Source organism: Heterocephalus glaber, unplaced genomic scaffold (genome assembly GCF_053883595.1).
Source record: "Heterocephalus glaber isolate CG9 unplaced genomic scaffold, H.glaber_assembly_v1.0 deba00001724, whole genome shotgun sequence".
Taxonomy (NCBI): Eukaryota; Metazoa; Chordata; class Mammalia; order Rodentia; family Bathyergidae; genus Heterocephalus; species Heterocephalus glaber.
The window spans coordinates 5,533,953-5,552,818 of NW_028258435.1; the positions used below are offsets into that span (position 1 = coordinate 5,533,953).

The following is an 18,866-nucleotide window of genomic DNA, read 5'->3' on the forward strand; positions in this document are numbered from 1 at the left end:
TCTGAGCCAGCCCTGGCCGTGGCCCTGCTTTTCATGGTGAACCCCAGGCCTGTGCCCAAGAACGACAGGCTCGCCTCTCCTGCAGCTGCACCAGAGCGGCGATTCTGGGGGCTTCTGGGCTGCACACAGGCACTAGCTAAGGCCGACAGCCCCTTCTTCCAGGGACTCGTGCTCCTCACTTTCTGTCCATCACCTTGATGGGAACCCATGCCACAGGCTGTGACCCCACTGGGAAGGTGGGGGACAGAGAGAAGGGTAAGGGGACCCAGTCTGTCCTTCCCAAGGGAGACCAGCCCAGGGACGCTGGATGCCACCCTCATATCCCTGACAGAGAGACAAACCTATCCTTGGCATCCACAGGTCCCAGACAGGCCCTCATCACCCCTGCCCTGCCAGCCAGGGTTCTGCTCCCTACTCAGACCTGGCACGCCCACCTGCCCACTGTCTCCCTTCTGCCCAGGTGAGCCATGCACCCTGGGCAGAACTGGATGGGCTGTGTGGCCTGTGCCAGAGGAGCCTGGGCTGTTGTGCACAGGCTCCGAGGTGGGAACCTTCCTGAGGTGGGAACCTTCCTGAGGTGGGACAGATGCCGTGGGTCTGGGCCAACCAGCACCTTCTCTGCAGTGCACCTAGTAGGGATCCGTGGGTTCCTGGAGGCCCCTGATCCCCGGGCCACCCTGCCCCAGGGGGATGTGGGGAGCCATACAGGCCCCGTACTCACTTTGCACTCGCATGTGGTGCAGGCATCCGTTTTCCACTTTGTGTTGTTGGTGTGCGACTCGCCGTCCGTGTCCACGCACTCCGAGGCGCTGAGCCGGGACTCAAGCTTGTTTATCTGCAGAGGCACAGAGCCGCCCTGGTCACGGCAGAGCCACAGCACGGGACTCATACAGGGTGCGTCTCCCTTTAGATGATGCCTGCAGATACCCAAGACCCCTCGTGGAATCTCAAACGCCGGTGAGACAGGTGAGGGGGTCGGAAAGCATCACAATCGGATGCCTGACACCATGCTGCCTGACAGAGGAGGCCACCGGGTCTGCAGAGTGGTTACGCAAAGACAGAAGGCGCCTGGACTCCACAAACCTGTCATCAATCTAAAGAACATCCTGCACTTAGGTTTTCCGAAGAGCGAATGACCATAACTGTCAGGTCCAGGCACATTCCCAGCAACAGAGCTCTGATTTTCTCTGGAAGTGAGGCACAACAGTATGACTGTGTGGCTCACGGGATGTGACAGGAGAGGCAGGGGTCCCCTGGGGCCGAAGTCCCCAGCTGACTGGCATCAGGGACTGGTTTTGTGGAAGATAATTTTTCTAGGGACAGGTGGGGGTGGAAGGTGTTTCGAGATGATTCAAGTACATTACATTTGTTGTGCATTTTATTTCCAGTATTTTCACACTCTGTACTGTTTGTAGTATTATCACACAATGCACTTTGTTTCCACTGTTACTGTATTAATTCTTCGATCCCTGCATGTGCAGTTCCCAGTAGGGCTCACACTCCTGTGAAGTCTAATGCCCACCCATCTGATAGAGGTGGCGCTCAGCCTGGGATGCCAGTGACCCAGTATGGCTGGAAATACAGAGGCTTTGCCCACCTGCCCGCCACTCACTTCCAGTTTCCTGAAAGGGTTGGGGATTCCTGACGTGAGGATCCTTGGTAGTCAACTTCCTGCGCACTGCTGGGGGTGCAGACGGGGTGACACAGCTGGAGGCCCTTGGGTCACCCACCAGAATAAGATGCAGCTGGGGTCCCACCTCTGCAGAGGACCAGCAGCCTGGACCCCCTGAGCAAAGACAGCTTGCGCCTCTTGGGATCTGTTCTTACTTTGGGTTTTCTGTGGGCTGCAACTGAGCTTAAAGGAACGGTTATGGTGATCTGGAGTGGGCATCCCAATTCTTGGAATGAGCTTTCTTGTGAGCTGTGTGCAGCAGTGGGTCAGCTGTCCGCTTAGGTAATAGGTGACAGCAGCCACATACAAGGTGAATGACAAAGCCGCTGCATCCACACCATTCCTGCAACAGCTGCCATGCAGACGTGCAGGCCCATTATGTGCAGAAGCATGGGCCCTCAGGTGTGCAAACTCATGCTGCCCCACTGTCAAAATCACCTCTGCCAGGTGTGTGGTACATGCCTATAATCCCAGCACTCTGAGAGGCTGAGGCAGGAGAATCCTAAATTCAAGCCTTGCCTGGACAACTTGGCAAGATCGTGTCTCAGAAAAAAGGAGGGCAGGCTGGGGTTATAGCTTAGCGCAAAGCTCCTGGGTTTAACCCCTGGTACCCCACCAAGAAATCCCCTCCTCTCTGTATTTTAAGGTGATTCTACCCTTGAAGAGCAGCTGTCTAAGATTTAATTAGTTGAACAACTATTCACCTTTTGAAACATCTCAGATTCACTTGGCTCCTAAATGAAAGCAACTCTTCTGTACAAATCATTCATTAGAATGATTGATATTTAAGTCACTAAAATCTTAAAAACTTGTCATCAAACCCATGAAGACAAGAGGGAGTGTTCCTGTGTCCTCAGCAGCCAGTGGCGGCCAGACCTGTCCATCCTGCCAGGCCCCAGGCATCTGTGGCCAACCCTGCTTGAACCCAAAGCCCAGACAAGCATGGACAAAGCTGGCCCGTGCATGCCTCAGTGGTCCTCGGGGATGGGTGGTCATGCCCAGATGCCAGAGAGGGGACCAAGTCTGGATGCTTCCAAGCTGAGCCATGGCTGCCTGTAAAAAGATGCTCTGTATTTCGAGCTCCCTGCACCACTGCCCAGGGCAGTGCTGCTCCTTTGTGCTGTAAGTAGGACCTTTGAGAGGCACCGGTCCACCTGGCCCACTTTGACTTCCTTGGGGCTTGCAGCCCCTGTCAGGTCCCCAGGACACCTCCGTCTGTCACCACCTTGACGTCTACAAGGGTTGGTCTCTGCATCTGTGGCCTGGCACCTGCATCTGCAAGATGGAGGAGCTAGGGGCACAGAAGGGGCAGAAGCCACCCCTGAGACCAGGGACGTCAGGGCCATACTGGCAGATGATCTCTTGTTATGGTTTAGATCTAAAATGTCCCCCAAAGTCTCATGGATGAAGGTGGAAGGTGATGGACTATGGGGAGCTGTGCTCATCAGTGGATTCTTCCATGGGTGAGTTCAGGGCTGAGTGTGCTGTAGGAGGTGGGGCCTGGTTGGAGGTCACTGGGGTGTGACCTGGAAGGTGCCTTCTTGTCCCTGGCTCCTCCCTGCTCTCCCTGCTTCCTGGACACCATGGTTTGAGCAGCTTTCCTCCTCCAGGTCCTTTCACCATGTTCTTCTGTCTTGGAACCAGCTGACCATGGACTGAACCCTTTGAAACTGTGAGCCAAATTAAACCTGTTCTGTAAGTTGTGGGTGTGGAGTATTTTTGTCCCAGCAACAGGAAAGTGGTGAATACACCAGTTTCTCTCAAAGTGAGGAGCTCAGGAGCAGGAACAGAGCTGCACCCACAAATCCCAAGCACCAGGGAAGGCACCACCACCTGGTGAGTGCACGTGCTCCTCTAGCCTGATATCTCAACTCCACACGGTTAGGAAAATGACCTAGGAAGAGGCAGAAGCCAGTTCCTGGGGGCTGGGAGGGAGGAGAGCCGTGCATGGGCACCACTTGCCAATGACAGCCACTCCAAAGCTACTCCTGAAAAGTGGTCTGGGAACAGGAAGTAGAGTCTGTCATTTCCCACATCATTCCACACCTGCTTTTTGTGAATTTGAGCCTGCAACACTAAATGCCTACTGCCAAGTCCCTGGCCAGCTGGGAAACCCGGAGAGCTCAGTCACACAGACCTGGCAGAGGTGAGCAACGGAGAAGGGCAAAGCCGAGGAGAGGATGCCTGAGAGGGCACTGGGCAGGCTGGACACACCATACTTCCTGGACAGGAAAGAGGTGAGCCATGGGGAAGATCTGCAGGGTAAGGAGCAGGACGTGGCACAGGTGATGTTACCTGCTTTCTGAGCTCTGTGATGGTCTTCTGCATTTCCAGGACAAATTCTTTGAAGTCGTTTGTGGCCAGGCCTTCTGAGTGCTCAAAGAGTGCCGCCGAGGTGTTGCCCTTGTGTTTGCTGTGTTTTCCGACACTAAGGGGGAAAGCAGGAGAGGCAGAGAAATGTCACCTCTGCAGGCTTCTGGAGTGTCCTTCCTCCTATGCCCGGCACTCAGGAGCTGCAGCCAGCACGGCCCAGCTGGGCACAGGCTGCAAGACTCGTCCGCACCCTAACACCCACTCCAGGATGTCCCTGCAGTACCCAAACTGTCCAAGCAAAGAACAGAGTGGACAGCACCCCCCAGCCCTGCTGCCCCCTCCTAGACACACGAACCTCAGTCCCCTCTGAGGCCTGGTTCTCCTGGCCGGCTGGTCCTCCTGGTAGCTGAATTCCAGGGACCGTCTGCCTCGGAAGTGGTAGGAAAATGCATTGAACTGCCCCCGGGTCCTGCAGTCTAAAGAGGACGTGGAGAGGGTCTGTGAGTGGATGGTGGCTCCAACTTCGGGGAAAGTGAGCACATCTGGTCGAACAGTAACAATCCTCATGTTGCATTTACTGAACCCACGGGGACAGTGCAGGTCAGCCTGTGACCAGAGTGGCCGTGTGGAGCCACAAATTGGTCTGCTTTGGCATCAGAGCTGCTCACACCCTGTACTCAGCCCACGCCTACCTGCAGCAGGCCTACAGGGTGCACGCAGGGGAAAAGGTGGGCCTGGGGGTCCCCAACACCTCCTCCTGCGGCGCGGCCCCTGTCTAGGCTGCAGGTGAAGGGAAGAGCCTCAGCGCTCTCACCCGGGCCCCACATACATCACCCCAGCATTGTTACAACCCCGTGAACCACTTCTGTGATTCATTTCAGCAGCGCATCCTTGAGCTGGAGCCGAGCCCGGGGCTGGATCTACTCCTCTACACCCCACCCACCCGCCCTCTCAGAAGCAGGGTGCCATTGCTCACACAGCTCCAGGGACGCAAAGCATCCCGCTGCGTCTCCTCCCAGCAGCCCCAGTCCTGACTGGAGCCTCCTCCCGGGTCCCTGCAGTCTCAGAGTTGGCCCAGGTCTCCACTGATCACAGCACCACAGGGTCCAGGCCAGGTAGAGGCACCCAGGGCTTCCATCCTTCCCAACAGTGCCCTCCTGGCCCTCTGTTGTACAAGGCATGTGGTTGGGCCATACTGGTTGGCCCCAGCTTGCATAGTGCCAGGCTACCTGGTCCCGAGGTGGAAGCACTTACCAAAGCGGATGTGCTCACTGGAAATGCACAGGGCCCAGGAGCTGGCCTAAGGATCTGCGTAATGGGAGGACACTGCACTCGCAGCCCCTTCCAGGGAGCGTCCCGCTGAGGGGCTCCGTCCCATAGGTGGGATGCGCCTTCGTCCAGGGCCCTTGCAGGGTGGGGTTGAAGACTACTGGAAGGGAGGAAAGCATCCCTCTCCTAACTCGGGTAACATGTGCCCCCTGATCCCATGCCCTGGAAGAACCCAGCCTGGCCGGCCTGGCACCCAGGTCCACGTGTAGGCTGACCAGGAGGAGGACATCAGACAGCCCACTTCGAGGGACACCCTATAAAAAGGAGCAAGGCAGAGGCAGGCTGAGAGGCCACAGGATATGCAGGAGACATGAATCACAACCCTGAACGGAAGCTGGCGGTGGGACATAAACTAAGCCAGCATTCCTAGAACAAATGGTCAAATGTGAGTCAGGTCTGGAAGTCAGGTAACAGTACTGTAGTTCATTCATGCTAGCCCCCACCCCCTTTGGAGACGGGATCTCACTATTCGGTTCAGGTTGGCCTTCAACTCACTTTGTAGCCCCGGCTGCCCTCGAACTTGCAGCAATCCTCCCGCCTCAGGCTCCCACCTACTGGGATGCCAAGTGGGTGCCACCACGCCTGGCTCTAAATTCCCCAATTTTGACTGAACTTATTGAGGAGCAAAGTGGGGTGGTATCTACAGCTTACTGGGCTAACTCACAACATGTAATTTATCAATTTATGCACAAATACATACAATACACATACATACATACACTTGGACATCTGAAGACAGTAATATATAGGGCAAAATGCTAGTAATGGGTGCAGCTAGGTGAAGTTCAGGAGTTCTTTGTATTATTTCAATAATTCCTGCAATGATGTCAAAAATTCTGAGTGTATTCTTCCGCCTGGCACAGAAGCGTAAGGACCCGAGTTTGATCCCAGATACCAAAAGAAAAATTCTGAGTGTGTATCGGTTGAGCGCACGTTTGTGCATGTCTGCCTGTGTGTGCAGATGTGTGTGCCTCTACATGTGCATGTGTGGCTGTATCTACGTGCCCACGTGTGAGTATGCACACATGAGTGTGTTCTTCCCTCAGACTCACCAATCCCCACAAGGAGGGTACAATTTTTACTCTGGTCAAAAGAGGCAGACATCACCGAGCGTGGTGGAGCACGCCTGTCATCCCAGTACTCAGGAGGCTGAGGCAGGAAGATCACTGCAAGTTCAAGGGCAGCCTGGGCTACATAGTGAGTTCAAGGCCAGCCTGAACTACGCAGCGAGACCCTGTCTCAAAAGAAAAACAAAGCAACCTCCCCCCCCACCAACAAAAGAGGGACGGAGTGCACCCCCAGGCGCAGCTTCTCACTCCTCAGGTCCTGAGATATGGGGGTCTCACACTCCACAACCACAGGGCAGGTGTGGTGCCACAAATGGGTGTCATGTGCACCTTTTTGAAAGTTGAATTAATAGTGAACAGCAACCAACACTGGGCTTGTCAAGCTTTAATTCTTTTTTTTTTTTCTTTGCTATATTTCAGATATGGCTTTTGGTCTGAAATAAAACCAGAAAAACGGAGAAAGTGTTCTTTAGGTTCTGTTTCCGAGGGCCCTGCCGGCCACCGTGAGCCAAAGGCCTGAAGAGGCCTCGTGGGCGACTGCTTCAGAGTGAGGGGTTCGTTCGCCAGGAGCGGGGGTGCAGGGCCTGGCTCAGACCCCAAACAGTGGGTTTTCTGAGCAGAATAGCAGAAAACCTGGCTCCAGTCCTTCTAAAGGAGCTGGAGGAGTCTGGTAAAGTTACCAGAAAATGCAGCTTTTGTATCTGAAAACAAGAATTGGCTTTTCCCACGATTTCCAAGAGGACAATTTTCTGCCAACAGAGAACAAAATTCTCTGGATGCCTGTGGAAAAGCATTCAAAGAGAACAAACCATGAGAATATAAAATAAAAACAAAAAACCCCTGTGAAAACGAGATGCAGGTTCCTAAAAAATGTGGTAACAAGACAGACAGGGAGGCAGACATAAAACCCTATCACACACACACTGTTAAGGAATTGTCAAAAATAGGCTCGAATATTCAACCCAGACTCCAAAACTTATTCATTTAAATAACATCGTGCACTATTAATATCAGGAAAAAAGGACTAATCTTCTGATGAGTATCATGTCCCCGTGATCCAATCACCTCCCTAAAGCCCCAGCTGGGACCACAGGAGGCTTTGGAGGGACATTTAGACATGAACTGTAACAGTGGTTAACATGAGATTCGGGAATGCAGGGTAGGAACCAGGCCATGAGTACAGTGGCCATGAGAAGCAGATGTGGTGTCCCTGTGGGCCAGCTCGGGCAGGAGAGCCAGAAACTGGTCAGCTGAACTTGTTCTGGGGCCTCCAAACCTAACACCGGACCCCTCCCACCACAGGCACCGCCGACCCCCTAAGGCGGGTATTTCTTTCTGTCTGTCACAGAGCACACTGTAATAAAGGAAACCTAGATCTGCTTCCCTGATACGTTTATTTCCCCCTCTTACCTGTGGATATGAACATACAGGTAAAAGCTTTGTCTCTTTTACTTATTATTGTGCTTATGAATACATGGGTGGTCTTAAGGATTATAAAAGAGCTGGAAATTTCCTATTACTAAGCTGCGGGGACATCAAAATCATGTGCCGGTGATGAAGCCCATGTAAGGAAGCCCACTGGGTAAGAGCCCTAAAATACAGCATTATTGTGTGCAGTGCATAATACTTGGTAATGATGAGAAAGGCAATGTTTCTGATTCACGTATTTATCGTATCCCACTTTTCATCTCGTTTATTTCTTTAGGTGGTACTGAGGAATGAACTCAGGGCCTTTTCACTGAGCTACATCTCAGGCCTTATTTATTTATTTATTTATTTATTTATTTTGAGACAGGGTCTTGCTAAGTTGCCCAGGCTAAGCTTGACCTTGGGATCCTCCTGCCTCAGCCTCCCAGAGTGTTGAGATTATTGGTATGCGCCACTAGGCCTGGCCCATCATTATTTTAAAGCGTTTTCCTTTTACTTTAAAACAAAGTTTACTGTTAAGCAGTGCCACATTCTGTGGGCAGCGGCCTCAGGCATTTGCATCTCCTGTGTCTCCTGATGGCATCTAGAGGCTCGGTGTAGTGTCCAGCTCATACCACTGGTGTGTGTATGTGACAGCATCACCCTGAGTGTTCACACAACCACACGTTTCTTGGCGAGCAGGACTGTGTAGGCCGAGCACAATGGAGCTCACCCCTCTTCTGGATGGCTATCCCGAGCATGCACCCAAGAAAGCCGGAGTGGGTAAGGTCCCCTCCCGCCACGCACCTTCGCAGCAGTCCTGCCACATGCGGAGGTCCACCCTGGGGATGTCCTTGCAGCTGCCATAGCCATGCGGGAACTCGGCCACCCTGAACACATCCGCCTGCACGTGTGTGATATTGTCCGAGTTGTCGCACAGGATCCGGGCCAGCGAGGTCTGCTTGACCTGTGTCAGCTGGGCGGGGGAGAACACCCCGGGGTTCTCGTACCACAGCCTGTGCCCAGAAGACAGTGGGGTCAGAGGTGACAGGGCCTCCCGGGCCGCAGGAACAGGGCTGGGAAGCACCTCCCACTCTCCAGAAATCCCGTTTCCATCAGCACCAATTTAAAGGGAAGTCAGCCCTCCCAAATAAAAGACCCAATCAAAAAACAGGCAACTGAAATGGGCAGACACGTCTCAGAAGAAGTACAAATGGCCAATAAATACAAATTAAAACACTGAGATTTCATCTTACTCCAGAAAGAATGTCCATCGTCAAGAAATCAAATAAATGGTGGCGAGGCTTCGGGGAAAAAGGAACCCTTCTACATTGTAGGTGGGAATGTAAACTAGTGTAATTACTATGGAAATCAGTGTGGAGATTCCTCAAAACACGAAATTCTATTCAACCCAGCTATTCCCCTTCTAGGTGTCTTCCCCAAAGAGTTAAAGACATTGTATTAGAGGGATCCATGCACACCCATGTTTATAGCAGCACAACTCATAACAGCTAATCCTTGGAAGCGGCCTCTAGGTCCATCCACAGATGAATGGATAAAGAAAATGTGGTATTTACACACAATGGAGCACTACTCTGCCATAAAGAAGGATAAAGTTGAATCATTTGTAGGAAAATGGGTGCACTTTGAGACCATAATGTTAAGTGAAATAAATCCAACATTTTAAAAACAGACATAGCAGAGCTGTCTGGAGAATTCCTCAGGAACAGACCTTAAACTAATAACAAACTACAAATGAAAATGAGTCCTGCTACCTGCAATCCTTTAAAGTCCTGCAATGGTTTAGCTGTGCGGATCACTTAGCAGGAGATGCTATTCACAGAAATGCCCTCGTTAGGTGCTGGACACCGCAGTGGAAGCCCCAGGCTGGAAGGCATGGTTCTCAGGTCCCAGGGGTAGGGTCGGTCGGTCCCCCTGCCCAGGAAGGGCTCACCTGTCCCCATCCCGCAGGCGTCGGAACTGCGTGCTGAGCAGACACATGAGCGTGGGCCCCAGCCGGCTGCCGGGCACCAGGTCCTCCACCATGAGGGCTGGGAACAGGTCGATGTTGAGTGGGGAGCCGTACAGCCTGCGGAAAGGAAGTCGGACTTAAGCTCACCCGACAGCTGCATGTGATGAAGAAATACAACAAATATGAGAAAGCACTCATTTTTCCAGGATTTTACGGAATATAGAGTTTTACTTACAGAAAATTCGCCTGTATTTCTTTGATGCATCCATCAATTTTAAAGAATTGTTTTCCTATGTTTTATTATGTATAAAATGTATACATACATTCACTTATTTATTTTAAGAAATTTAGAAAAATTCCCCCCCAAAGTTCGTAAGGAAGAAAATTTAGGCACACTTTTGCCTGTTTTTCCAGGATAAATACACCTCATATCACAGCATAGACCCTTCCTATTTTTTCCATAAGTATATGAATAAACAACAAATAGCTTTTAAAATGCTATACTTTAAAAGAATAAAATTGGATTCTACCGTGCATTGAAAATAGAGTAGCCATAATGAAGATATCTGCTAACCAAAGACAGGGCAGCAACCTAAAAACCCTAAGAAAAGGATTCAGTGTTCAAGTGCAAACACTGTCACCAAGCTCTCCCAACTCTTTAAAAATAAACACGCTCTCACAGAAAACTGGCAACTTCTAGAGAGCGTTTTTCTCCAGTGTGGTAGAATTTCTCAAGAGCTCCCCTTTGTAAAGCTGCTTTCTTGGTACAGCTGCTACTGAACGCTCAAGTAGAGTTAAAAAGTTTCCTTCTCAGAGTCCCAGTGCCTCCTCCCACGATACTGCCGTGAGTGGTGCAGGCGGGGTTTCTGCTGCTCCGCACATGTGGGGCAGTGTCCATGGGCTGTTTTTCTCCTCAGCTCAGTGGCCTGAGGCTAACCATCCAGGTCCGAGGCACCCCAGATTTCAGAGGAACCTGCCAGGTGCTCCTGCTCTGACTGTCCTTCTCCTCTGCCCCGCAAAGGGGTCTGCACGGGCGGGAAATATCCCACTTTCCAGGCTCCATGGCGGGGACAGGGCCATCAGCAGCCTGGTGCTCCAGGGAGCACCCCTCACAAAAGGGGCTGGGACCCTAGATGTGGGGCCTGCCGGGTGTGGGGCAGGGGAGCCAAGGTTACCCCCAAATCCAAAACCTCAGCTGGTGCCAGAAGTGGCACAATTCGCAATAGCTAAGTCCTAGAAGTGGCCTATATGTCCACCAAGAGGTGAATGATAAAGAAAATGTGTTCACACACCATGGCGTACTACTCTGCCATAAGGAAGGATAAAGTCGAGTCAGGTGTAGGAAAACGGATGCACCTGGAGACCCTAACGTTGAGTGAAATAAATCAGATGCACAGGTTTCAATATTGTGTGGGTTCCCTCAGATGAGGGACCCAAAGTATAAATAAAGAGCAAAATAAAAGCTAGGTAATAGGAAGAAGGACATCCTGGTTCTCACACTCACCTCTTCAGCTTCTCCCGGATGTCGGGGTTCTTGATCTCGTTCTTCAGGTCCTCGAACGTGTGGGCGGCCGAGAGGTTGCAGTAGACGCGGTAGTCGTGGTAGGGGGGAATGCCGTGGTCGCGGCCACGCTGGATGTTGATGGCGGCCAGGTCGAGGGCCACCGTGTGCGCCATGGAGAAGAGGTGCTCGGTGAGCTCCGTGTTCAGCAGCTGGGAGGGCACGCGCATCTTCCCGGCCACGCCGAACAGGCCCCTCAGCAGCGGGTCGATGCCGCCCTCGTTCACGATGCGAAAGGGCGAGAAGAAGGCCTTGTGCAGGGGGATGTGGCCCTGCGCGATGGGCTTAAAGGTCTCGTCCAGCCGGTAGAGCAAGGGGTTGACCAGCGTGTGGCCGAAGCGGAAGGCGGCGGTGGCGAAGGCGTTGACGATGCCGGCGTTGACGCTGGGGTCATAGCTGCGGTACTCACCCAGCATCTTCATGCCCACCTCGCCCAGCACTTTGGGCAGCCAGTGCTGGTAGGTGATGTGCTGGACCTCGGCACCCACGATCTTGCGGGTCTCGTAGTAGATGGTGTCCCCGTCCCAGTGCGGGTTCAGGGCCAGCAGCTCAGCCGCGATGCGGTTGTGTTCACGGAACCAGACCGTGTGCATGCTGGTCAGGCCCAGCTGCTCGTTGGCACGGTGGTCCCCGGCCAGGAAGCAGGGGATGGGGCTCTCGTTTTCATCCCGCATGCACTCAGTGGGTGGCCCTGTGGCGAAGGGTAGCAGCGGCTTCCCGGACCTCTGCACAATGCCCTGGCGCAACAGGCCGCGGTGGCTGGCCAGGTCCCGGATGGCACGGGCCTCATGGTCCGTGCTGCCGTACACGTTGGACGCGTCGATGTAGGAGGTAAGCTGGTTGATCTGCTCCCGCGGATACACGGAGTTCATGAGCAGGGACGTCATGCCGCTGCCACACACGGGGCTGGAGCGCACAAAGAACATGCAGCGGGCTCCACTTCGGGCACGAGGGTCGTCGGGGGGGATCATGACGGAGAAGCAGGGTGGGTCACTGCCACACACCGAGCTGCAGGGCTGCCCGTCAGAGAAGCGGGCCTGGCTCAGGGCCACCACGGTGGAGTCCAGGTCGTGGTCCAGGAACTGCCCCCACTGCATTAGCATGTGTGTGTACTGCGTGTCGGGCGTGACCACCTCCGTCCCGATGAGCGTGGTGGACACCAGGCGCGGCATGGGCAGGGCGTGGCCGTGGTAGAACCGCCGGGGGCTGATGCCACGTGGCGTATTGAAGCCGTTCTCATATACCGCCTTCAGCAGGCGCTCGAAAGCAGTCAGCGAGGCGCCCCACATTGGGTGCTGCAGGTTGTTGCAGGTCCCGTCGTGGGTCCTGTACTTCTGGTGGAAGCACATGTCTGAGCAGTTGTTCACACGCCGGTGCGCGGTGCAGCCTGAGAGGTTGGCGATGAGGCTCAGGTACTGTGGGGACACCAGGTCGTTGTAGTGGTAACCTGCAAGATGATGACCCCAGGTTGGTGGGGAGCCGTGCCCCCCCTGTTTGGCAGACTCCGCCCTTCCCTGCCCACCCTCACGCCCTGGCACAGTGCCCTGCTCTCACTTCCACCTCTAGCTCCAATATGGTGACTGTTCACGGTCACGGGCCCAGCCCTAACCCGAGTACTTTCTTCTTTTCTGCATCGCTCAGAGTCCCGTGGAGCAGGGAACAGACAGAGCTCAACACCACCCACTTCGGGTGGGAGCAGGACACTTTCCCAGATGCGGGTCCTGGATGGTGAGTCAACTACGAGGCTTACCGGCTGCCACCTCGGCTCAGGGGGCTGAGACTCCTAGGATGCAAGCCCTCTTTTCTTTCCGTTGCTCTGGCATAACCCTGGGTCACATTTTCATGATGTTGCCTTCAATTCCAAAACCCCCCTGGCCCACAGAGCCCTCCACAAACACCCTGCGGCTGGTTTCGCTGGGTGCAGGCTCCGGTGAGATGTCAGTCCTGCTCAAGACTCCCCAGTCTGCAGCTACAGAGGAAATCCTGCACTTCCTAGCCTGGAATGTGGCTCCCATACTGCTCTTCCTACCCCGAGCTCCTATCTTCCCCTCCGAGACCCCTGCTCCCTGGCAATAGGGCACCAGACTTCCCAGGGTTAGACCCTCAGGGCTCAGTTTCCCCAAATGCCCCCAGGCATTCACAAGTCAGGTCTTGCCTTCCTCAACACCCTTCCTGTAAAGGGAATGCCAGGACCTGCCAAAAAACACATGCAGTCACAACTCCGCATATACACACCCGTATGTGTGTGTCCGACACACGCGTGTAAGGCAGATGTACACACTCTCACACTTGCAATCACGCTTGCACTCATGTGCAAGCAGATGTGTACAGACACATGGGCACGCATGCTCACACATGGACACATTCAAACAGTGATACAGGACACACTCATGGGCACGCGTGCACACGTGGTGGGGCCCTGGGCCTTCAGTGGCTCTTGCCCTTAAACATCTCTGAGTATACCCGGCTGTTGAAGCAGCAACAGATGGCTCTCCTTTCATGGGGCTGATACCAAAAACATCCACAGGAGAACCAAAACGGGAAGGGAGGTGGGGAAAGAGAAGCCACCAGAAGCACTGCACCCAAACAAGCCACATGGCGAGGAACATGAGCCACCACTGCCTCCACCCCAGCTCTTCCATCGTGGGTGGCCGAGGTGGTGCACACCTCACTCTGACCCAGGCGTGAAGCTGAGGGGCCTGGCACAGCTCCTGGGAAGTCTCAGAGCGTGAGGCTTGCACAGCAAAAGCACCAAGCAGGCCAAGGGCGGGGAAGGAAAAGCCCTCTTGCTCCTCAGGGATGCCTGGGGTGCTGCAGAGACATGTGCGCCTATGGACGAGCGGGAGCCAGCGTGGCCCCTGCTCAGCTCCTCAGGGCCGGGCGCTGCCTCTGCCCATCCCACGACACACAGTCCCATGGCATCGGTCCATGTGTGAGACCCTCGCAGCACCAACCCTTCTGAGTATGCCCTTCTGAGAGTGCCACCTCTGCTCCAGCTGCTCCGACCTGCAGATGTGGTCCCTCCTCGAGGCGTGTGTGCCTGCTGTCCCCTACCTAGGTGGCCCCTTGCCTTGGGGGGGCCTCTGCTTGAGGGTTTGATGGTTACCTTCTCCATGGAGACGGCACCCCATCCTGCCTGGCCCCTCATCTCCCTCCTTGCTTCTGCCTGCCTCAGTCTCATGGCTGATCCTGCTCCACGCCCACACTTCCCTGAAATGTCACACCTTTGAGGCCGAGGCTGCTGCTTCCCCAGACCCGGACAGTGCCCGAATGAAGCGTGTGCCGAGGTGCGTGTGTGGGATGGGCGGATGAGGCAGGAGTGGGGTTTGGGAGTTACAGTTTCTTCTTCTGACTTGACATTCACATCTTTCTCTGCCTAGCATGCAATGACAGAGAAGTGGCTTGCAGTTCCTCACAAGGAGCAGCTCCAGGGAGAGCCAGGACCCAGGCCGAGTCTCCGGAGGGCTGGAAGTCAGAGGGTGGTATGGTGGCCTAGTAAATCTGTCATAGCTACTTCCAGGGACCTGAGCTGGTAGCTAAGTGAAGAGTGGTGGGAAGCAGCAGGAAGAAACCTTTAGCAACTCCCACTTTGTCCTCTCTACAAGAGGACATGGGGCTCTGTGCTGAGAGAAGAAATGCACCCAGGGTGAGGGAAGGGCCTGTGCCCAGCAGGCAGAAAGCACCAACAGAAAGCACCTCTCAGAAAGAAGGAAATAGGCCTGGGAGGGAGGCTACTGCTGGCTCCCAAGAGAAAGCCAGAGAGTTCGAGGCCTCCGCCTGGAGGCAGAGGACTGAAGGGGGAGCAGCAGGGTCTGCGCTACACGCGGGTGGACTCCGCAGAGCCTGTGAGGTTCAACTCCAAACGTGGCAGGATGGAGACTGGGTCAAGGTGTCGTCCAACCCCAGGGTAGGGAGAAATGCGCCCTACCCTCATCTGCACCCCACTTCCTTCGCACACATTCACAGGCCCTAACATCAGATCCCAGGCCTCACTCACACCTCAAGGATGGCTGCTGTGTGTGTGCACGTGTGTGTAAAACGCATTCACAGTGAAAAGGATGACAGAAATGTTTCACATGGTAAAAGCCATGGCCATCAGCAGCACAGCTGCAAGTGTGATTGTGACGTTTCCAGCCAGTGCTTATGTGCCCGCAGGGGCCGGAGACCAAGGGTCGATCCCACAGCATTCACGCACACTCGAGATAGTCTCCTTAGTGGCTGTGTAGACACTGAAGATCTTCATGCACACCCTTCCTAACAGCCACGTGACACTGGGCTGTGTGGACTCAGTGCCCTTACTTATCTATGACCCTACAAAGTCTTCCCTTCTATCACTCTGTCACTCGAGGACAGGACTGTGACAGCCTGCAGGACCACAGCTGAGCCACTCAGTATGGAGATGCGGGTGGACCTACCACAGCCCAACCGGTGAGTTCTCATCACCAACAGCCTCCTGCTAGACCCCGAGACAGCGCAGCCCTGACTCATGGGCACAAAGGAGCGGAAAGCAGGGACCTCTCTCGAGGCCCTTGTCACATGCAGTGCACGTGTGACCTCAGGAGCAGGCAGGGAGGAGAGGAGGAAAAGGTACTGACTTGTGCCATTTAAGTCGACCATCAGTCCGTGCTGCACGTGCTCCTGGATGAGCTGCAGTGTCCGCTCGAAGATCTCTCCAGCTCGGGCCTGTCCCACAGTGTATGGGTCCCTCGGGTACCGGAAGAGGGCCAGAAGGTCATTGGGAGAGCGTGGCCGGCTGAGCGGAGGGAGGGGAGCAGGGACACAGATTAGCGCAGACGGATAGCACGAGAATTCAGAAGTACCGAGGCTGTGAATACTGCTATGACTACCGTGGACAACATGAGGTACTGTACCTGGCTTATCCGAAGTGGAAGGCAAAAGAACAACAAACGGACAGACAAGAACCAAGAGACACTAAAAACAAATCATTAATTAAGTCAAGAGAGAAAGTCACAGGTACTGCATTTCAATGAAGGCACAGAGAAACTGCTGGAAGTGCCAACATGAGCACATGAGTGGGTTTCCCGAGGACTTTGGAAATGCTTTGTTTTTGCCAAATCACTTAGTAAAAGAATGCATGAATCATGGCTCAGAATCTATTAGGAAAGTACGCATCCTCCTGTTACCCTAATGCCCAGAAAGGTCAGAGCCAATGTTGTTTGCGATTACTAAGTCAAAAGTTTTCTGGGGACCGAGCTAGTCAGAGCTTTGTGCAACAGGCTGCTCGGATTCCAAGCCCCCACCCAACGTTGGGCGTCCCGCCCCTCCCCCAGATACCTGTCAAATAAGTGTGTTCGAGTTGAGTTTATGGCTCTGTCCACGGTTGCGATCGCTTCAACAATGGAGGTAGCGACAAATGGGTCCCCATTTCGACTGACATCAGGAACTAGGGAAACAGGAAGTCAGAAATTACCAGGAAAAATACAGCACAGCTGACTCGTAAAATCATGTCTAGACACTACATCACGCAGGAGTAAGCACACTTTCTCCAAGTGGTATTTCTATTTTCAAACCACAGCTTAAATGATTTTATCACAAATTCTACTAAAAGCTGCTTTCAAACAGTATGGAAACTAGACGTTCTGGAATTATGTGATAGCCTATGAAAAGACAGGAAACGCAGGCATAACACAGAATATAGAAGTTTTACGCTAAAGGTGACGTGGGGCCCGGGCCCTCGGGGCTCAGAGGTCTTTCCTGAGGTGCCAAATGTCCCCTCCCCTGATCTGCACACTCCATACCTTCACACACACACTCCACATAGCACACATGCACACACAACACATCACACACCATGCACACAGACACATACTCATATATACACACCACACCACACACACACACACACACTCTCCAGGACAATACACTCTGCATCACACACCATGGTCCACAATCACATATATACAACACATGCGCAACACACCATACTTCACATACAATACACAATACATGTGCATCACACTATATACAGACACACACTACACAGACATACAAACACCAGAGCATACATGCAACACACTCACCACACAGCAGACACACAACAGAGCACACCATATACAAAACACACAACACACTATATATACAACATACTCAGCACACATCACAGTGCCTCATAGTGCCCAAGTGTGTGCGTGAACGCACACAGACACACACAGACAAGACACACACACATGCACAGAGTGTAACCTGCCATTCCCCAGAGTACACACTTTCTGGTTCTCTCTTGTTCCCTTTCACCTGCTGTTAATTTGTCAGCGCTCACAGTTTGCCAAGCACAATAACCTCATTCCAATCAGACTGTATCCTGAGCACTAAATGGCTCTGGCCATACCACCAGGCATGGCTAGCTTTTTTTTAAAGCAATACTGTGGGCTGAATCCAGGGTGTTCCCACTAAGCTACATCCCTACATCCCCAGCTTTTTGTTATTTTTTTGTTTTGAGATAGGGTCTTGCTAACTTGCTAAGTTATGTGGGGTGGGTTCAAACTTGCCAGCCTCCTGCCTCAACTTCCTAGAGTGCTGGGGTTACAGGTGTGTGCCACTGTGCCTGGCTCTGTGTTCTTCTTAATGAGCCAATGATGAGATTTCCCGAACAGACTCAGCCCTCTGCAGACTCCACCCAGCTGGGAGCCATCCTGTTAAAATGCTTCCTTCACCTCTCCTCCTCTCGACCTCCCTGACAGTTTCAGCCTCAGTGGCTCTCATGGCTCCCTCTCCTCTCGGCTGACGGGTGCACAGGATGTGACTGATGGGGATCCCTGCTCCCTGATGCCATCACTTCGTGGGTCAGTTTTCCCCTGGGATCTGGTGACCACTCCTGGTCCCAGGGCTAGGCAGTCACCCCGACCTCTCCGGGAGCCCCAGCGTCACAGACCCCATCCCCAGCCAGCGGTCTCCCACTCACTGTGCAAACAGCGCCCTCCCGTCCTCCCCCGACCCCCGAGGGTGTCATTAAATGGCACCACTAGCTCCAGCATTCAGCGGGCACCCCGATTCTATGTCCCAGTGGCCCACCAGACCCCTCTGATGCACGTCTGTGTCCCTGCGGCCTCTCTCTGCCTTCCACGCCTCACTCCACAGTCCTTGTCTGAGGCAGCTGTCTCTGAGAAAAGGACTGGCTAAAGCACGCCCTGCCCAGAATGCTCCACAGCTTCCTGAGCCTCAGGGAAATCCAGTCCAGGTGTGGCTGGCACCGAGGCCCCAGGACCAGCCCCTCACTCTGACCCTCCCCACCCTGCTTCTCCAGGGCCACCCTGGCCTCACTCACCAGGACCCTGGGACCAGAGCTGTTGGTCTCCAGCACCGGGCCTCTCCCTGGCCCAGGGGACCCGGACCCACTGACTCTACCACTGACACAGGCCCTGAAGGGATCAGCTGTGCCGCACTCAGGAGTGCCAACACCTTTATGATCTGAATAGAATCATGCCTCATGGGTGTGGAAGGTGATTGTCTCACGGGTGCCACACCCACAGTGGATTCATCCACGGAAATGGGGCACGGTTGGAAGTGGTCACTGGAGTGTGGCAT

General features: G+C 53.8%; 1 protein-coding gene across 3 annotated transcripts in view; it reads right to left on the reverse strand.

Moving 5' to 3' along the window:
* Pxdn (peroxidasin) overlaps nt 1-18,866 on the reverse strand; it is a 70,159-nt gene that overhangs the window by 2,263 nt on the left and 49,030 nt on the right. For 2 of the 3 annotated variants that reach the window (XM_021247220.2, XM_004868359.3), the window contains 8 exons: nt 16,617-16,725; nt 15,917-16,074; nt 11,265-12,768; nt 9,743-9,877; nt 8,596-8,804; nt 4,341-4,461; nt 3,968-4,100; nt 722-835 (listed from right to left, as the gene is read on the reverse strand). In XM_021247220.2, the coding sequence (XP_021102879.2) occupies nt 722-835; nt 3,968-4,100; nt 4,341-4,461; nt 8,596-8,804; nt 9,743-9,877; nt 11,265-12,768; nt 15,917-16,074; nt 16,617-16,725 (2,483 nt within the window). Of the gene's footprint in view, nt 1-90; nt 229-721; nt 836-3,967; nt 4,101-4,340; nt 4,462-8,595; nt 8,805-9,742; nt 9,878-11,264; nt 12,769-15,916; nt 16,075-16,616; nt 16,726-18,866 lie in introns of those variants that run through there. The other variant, XM_087199718.1, reaches the window with a different exon arrangement.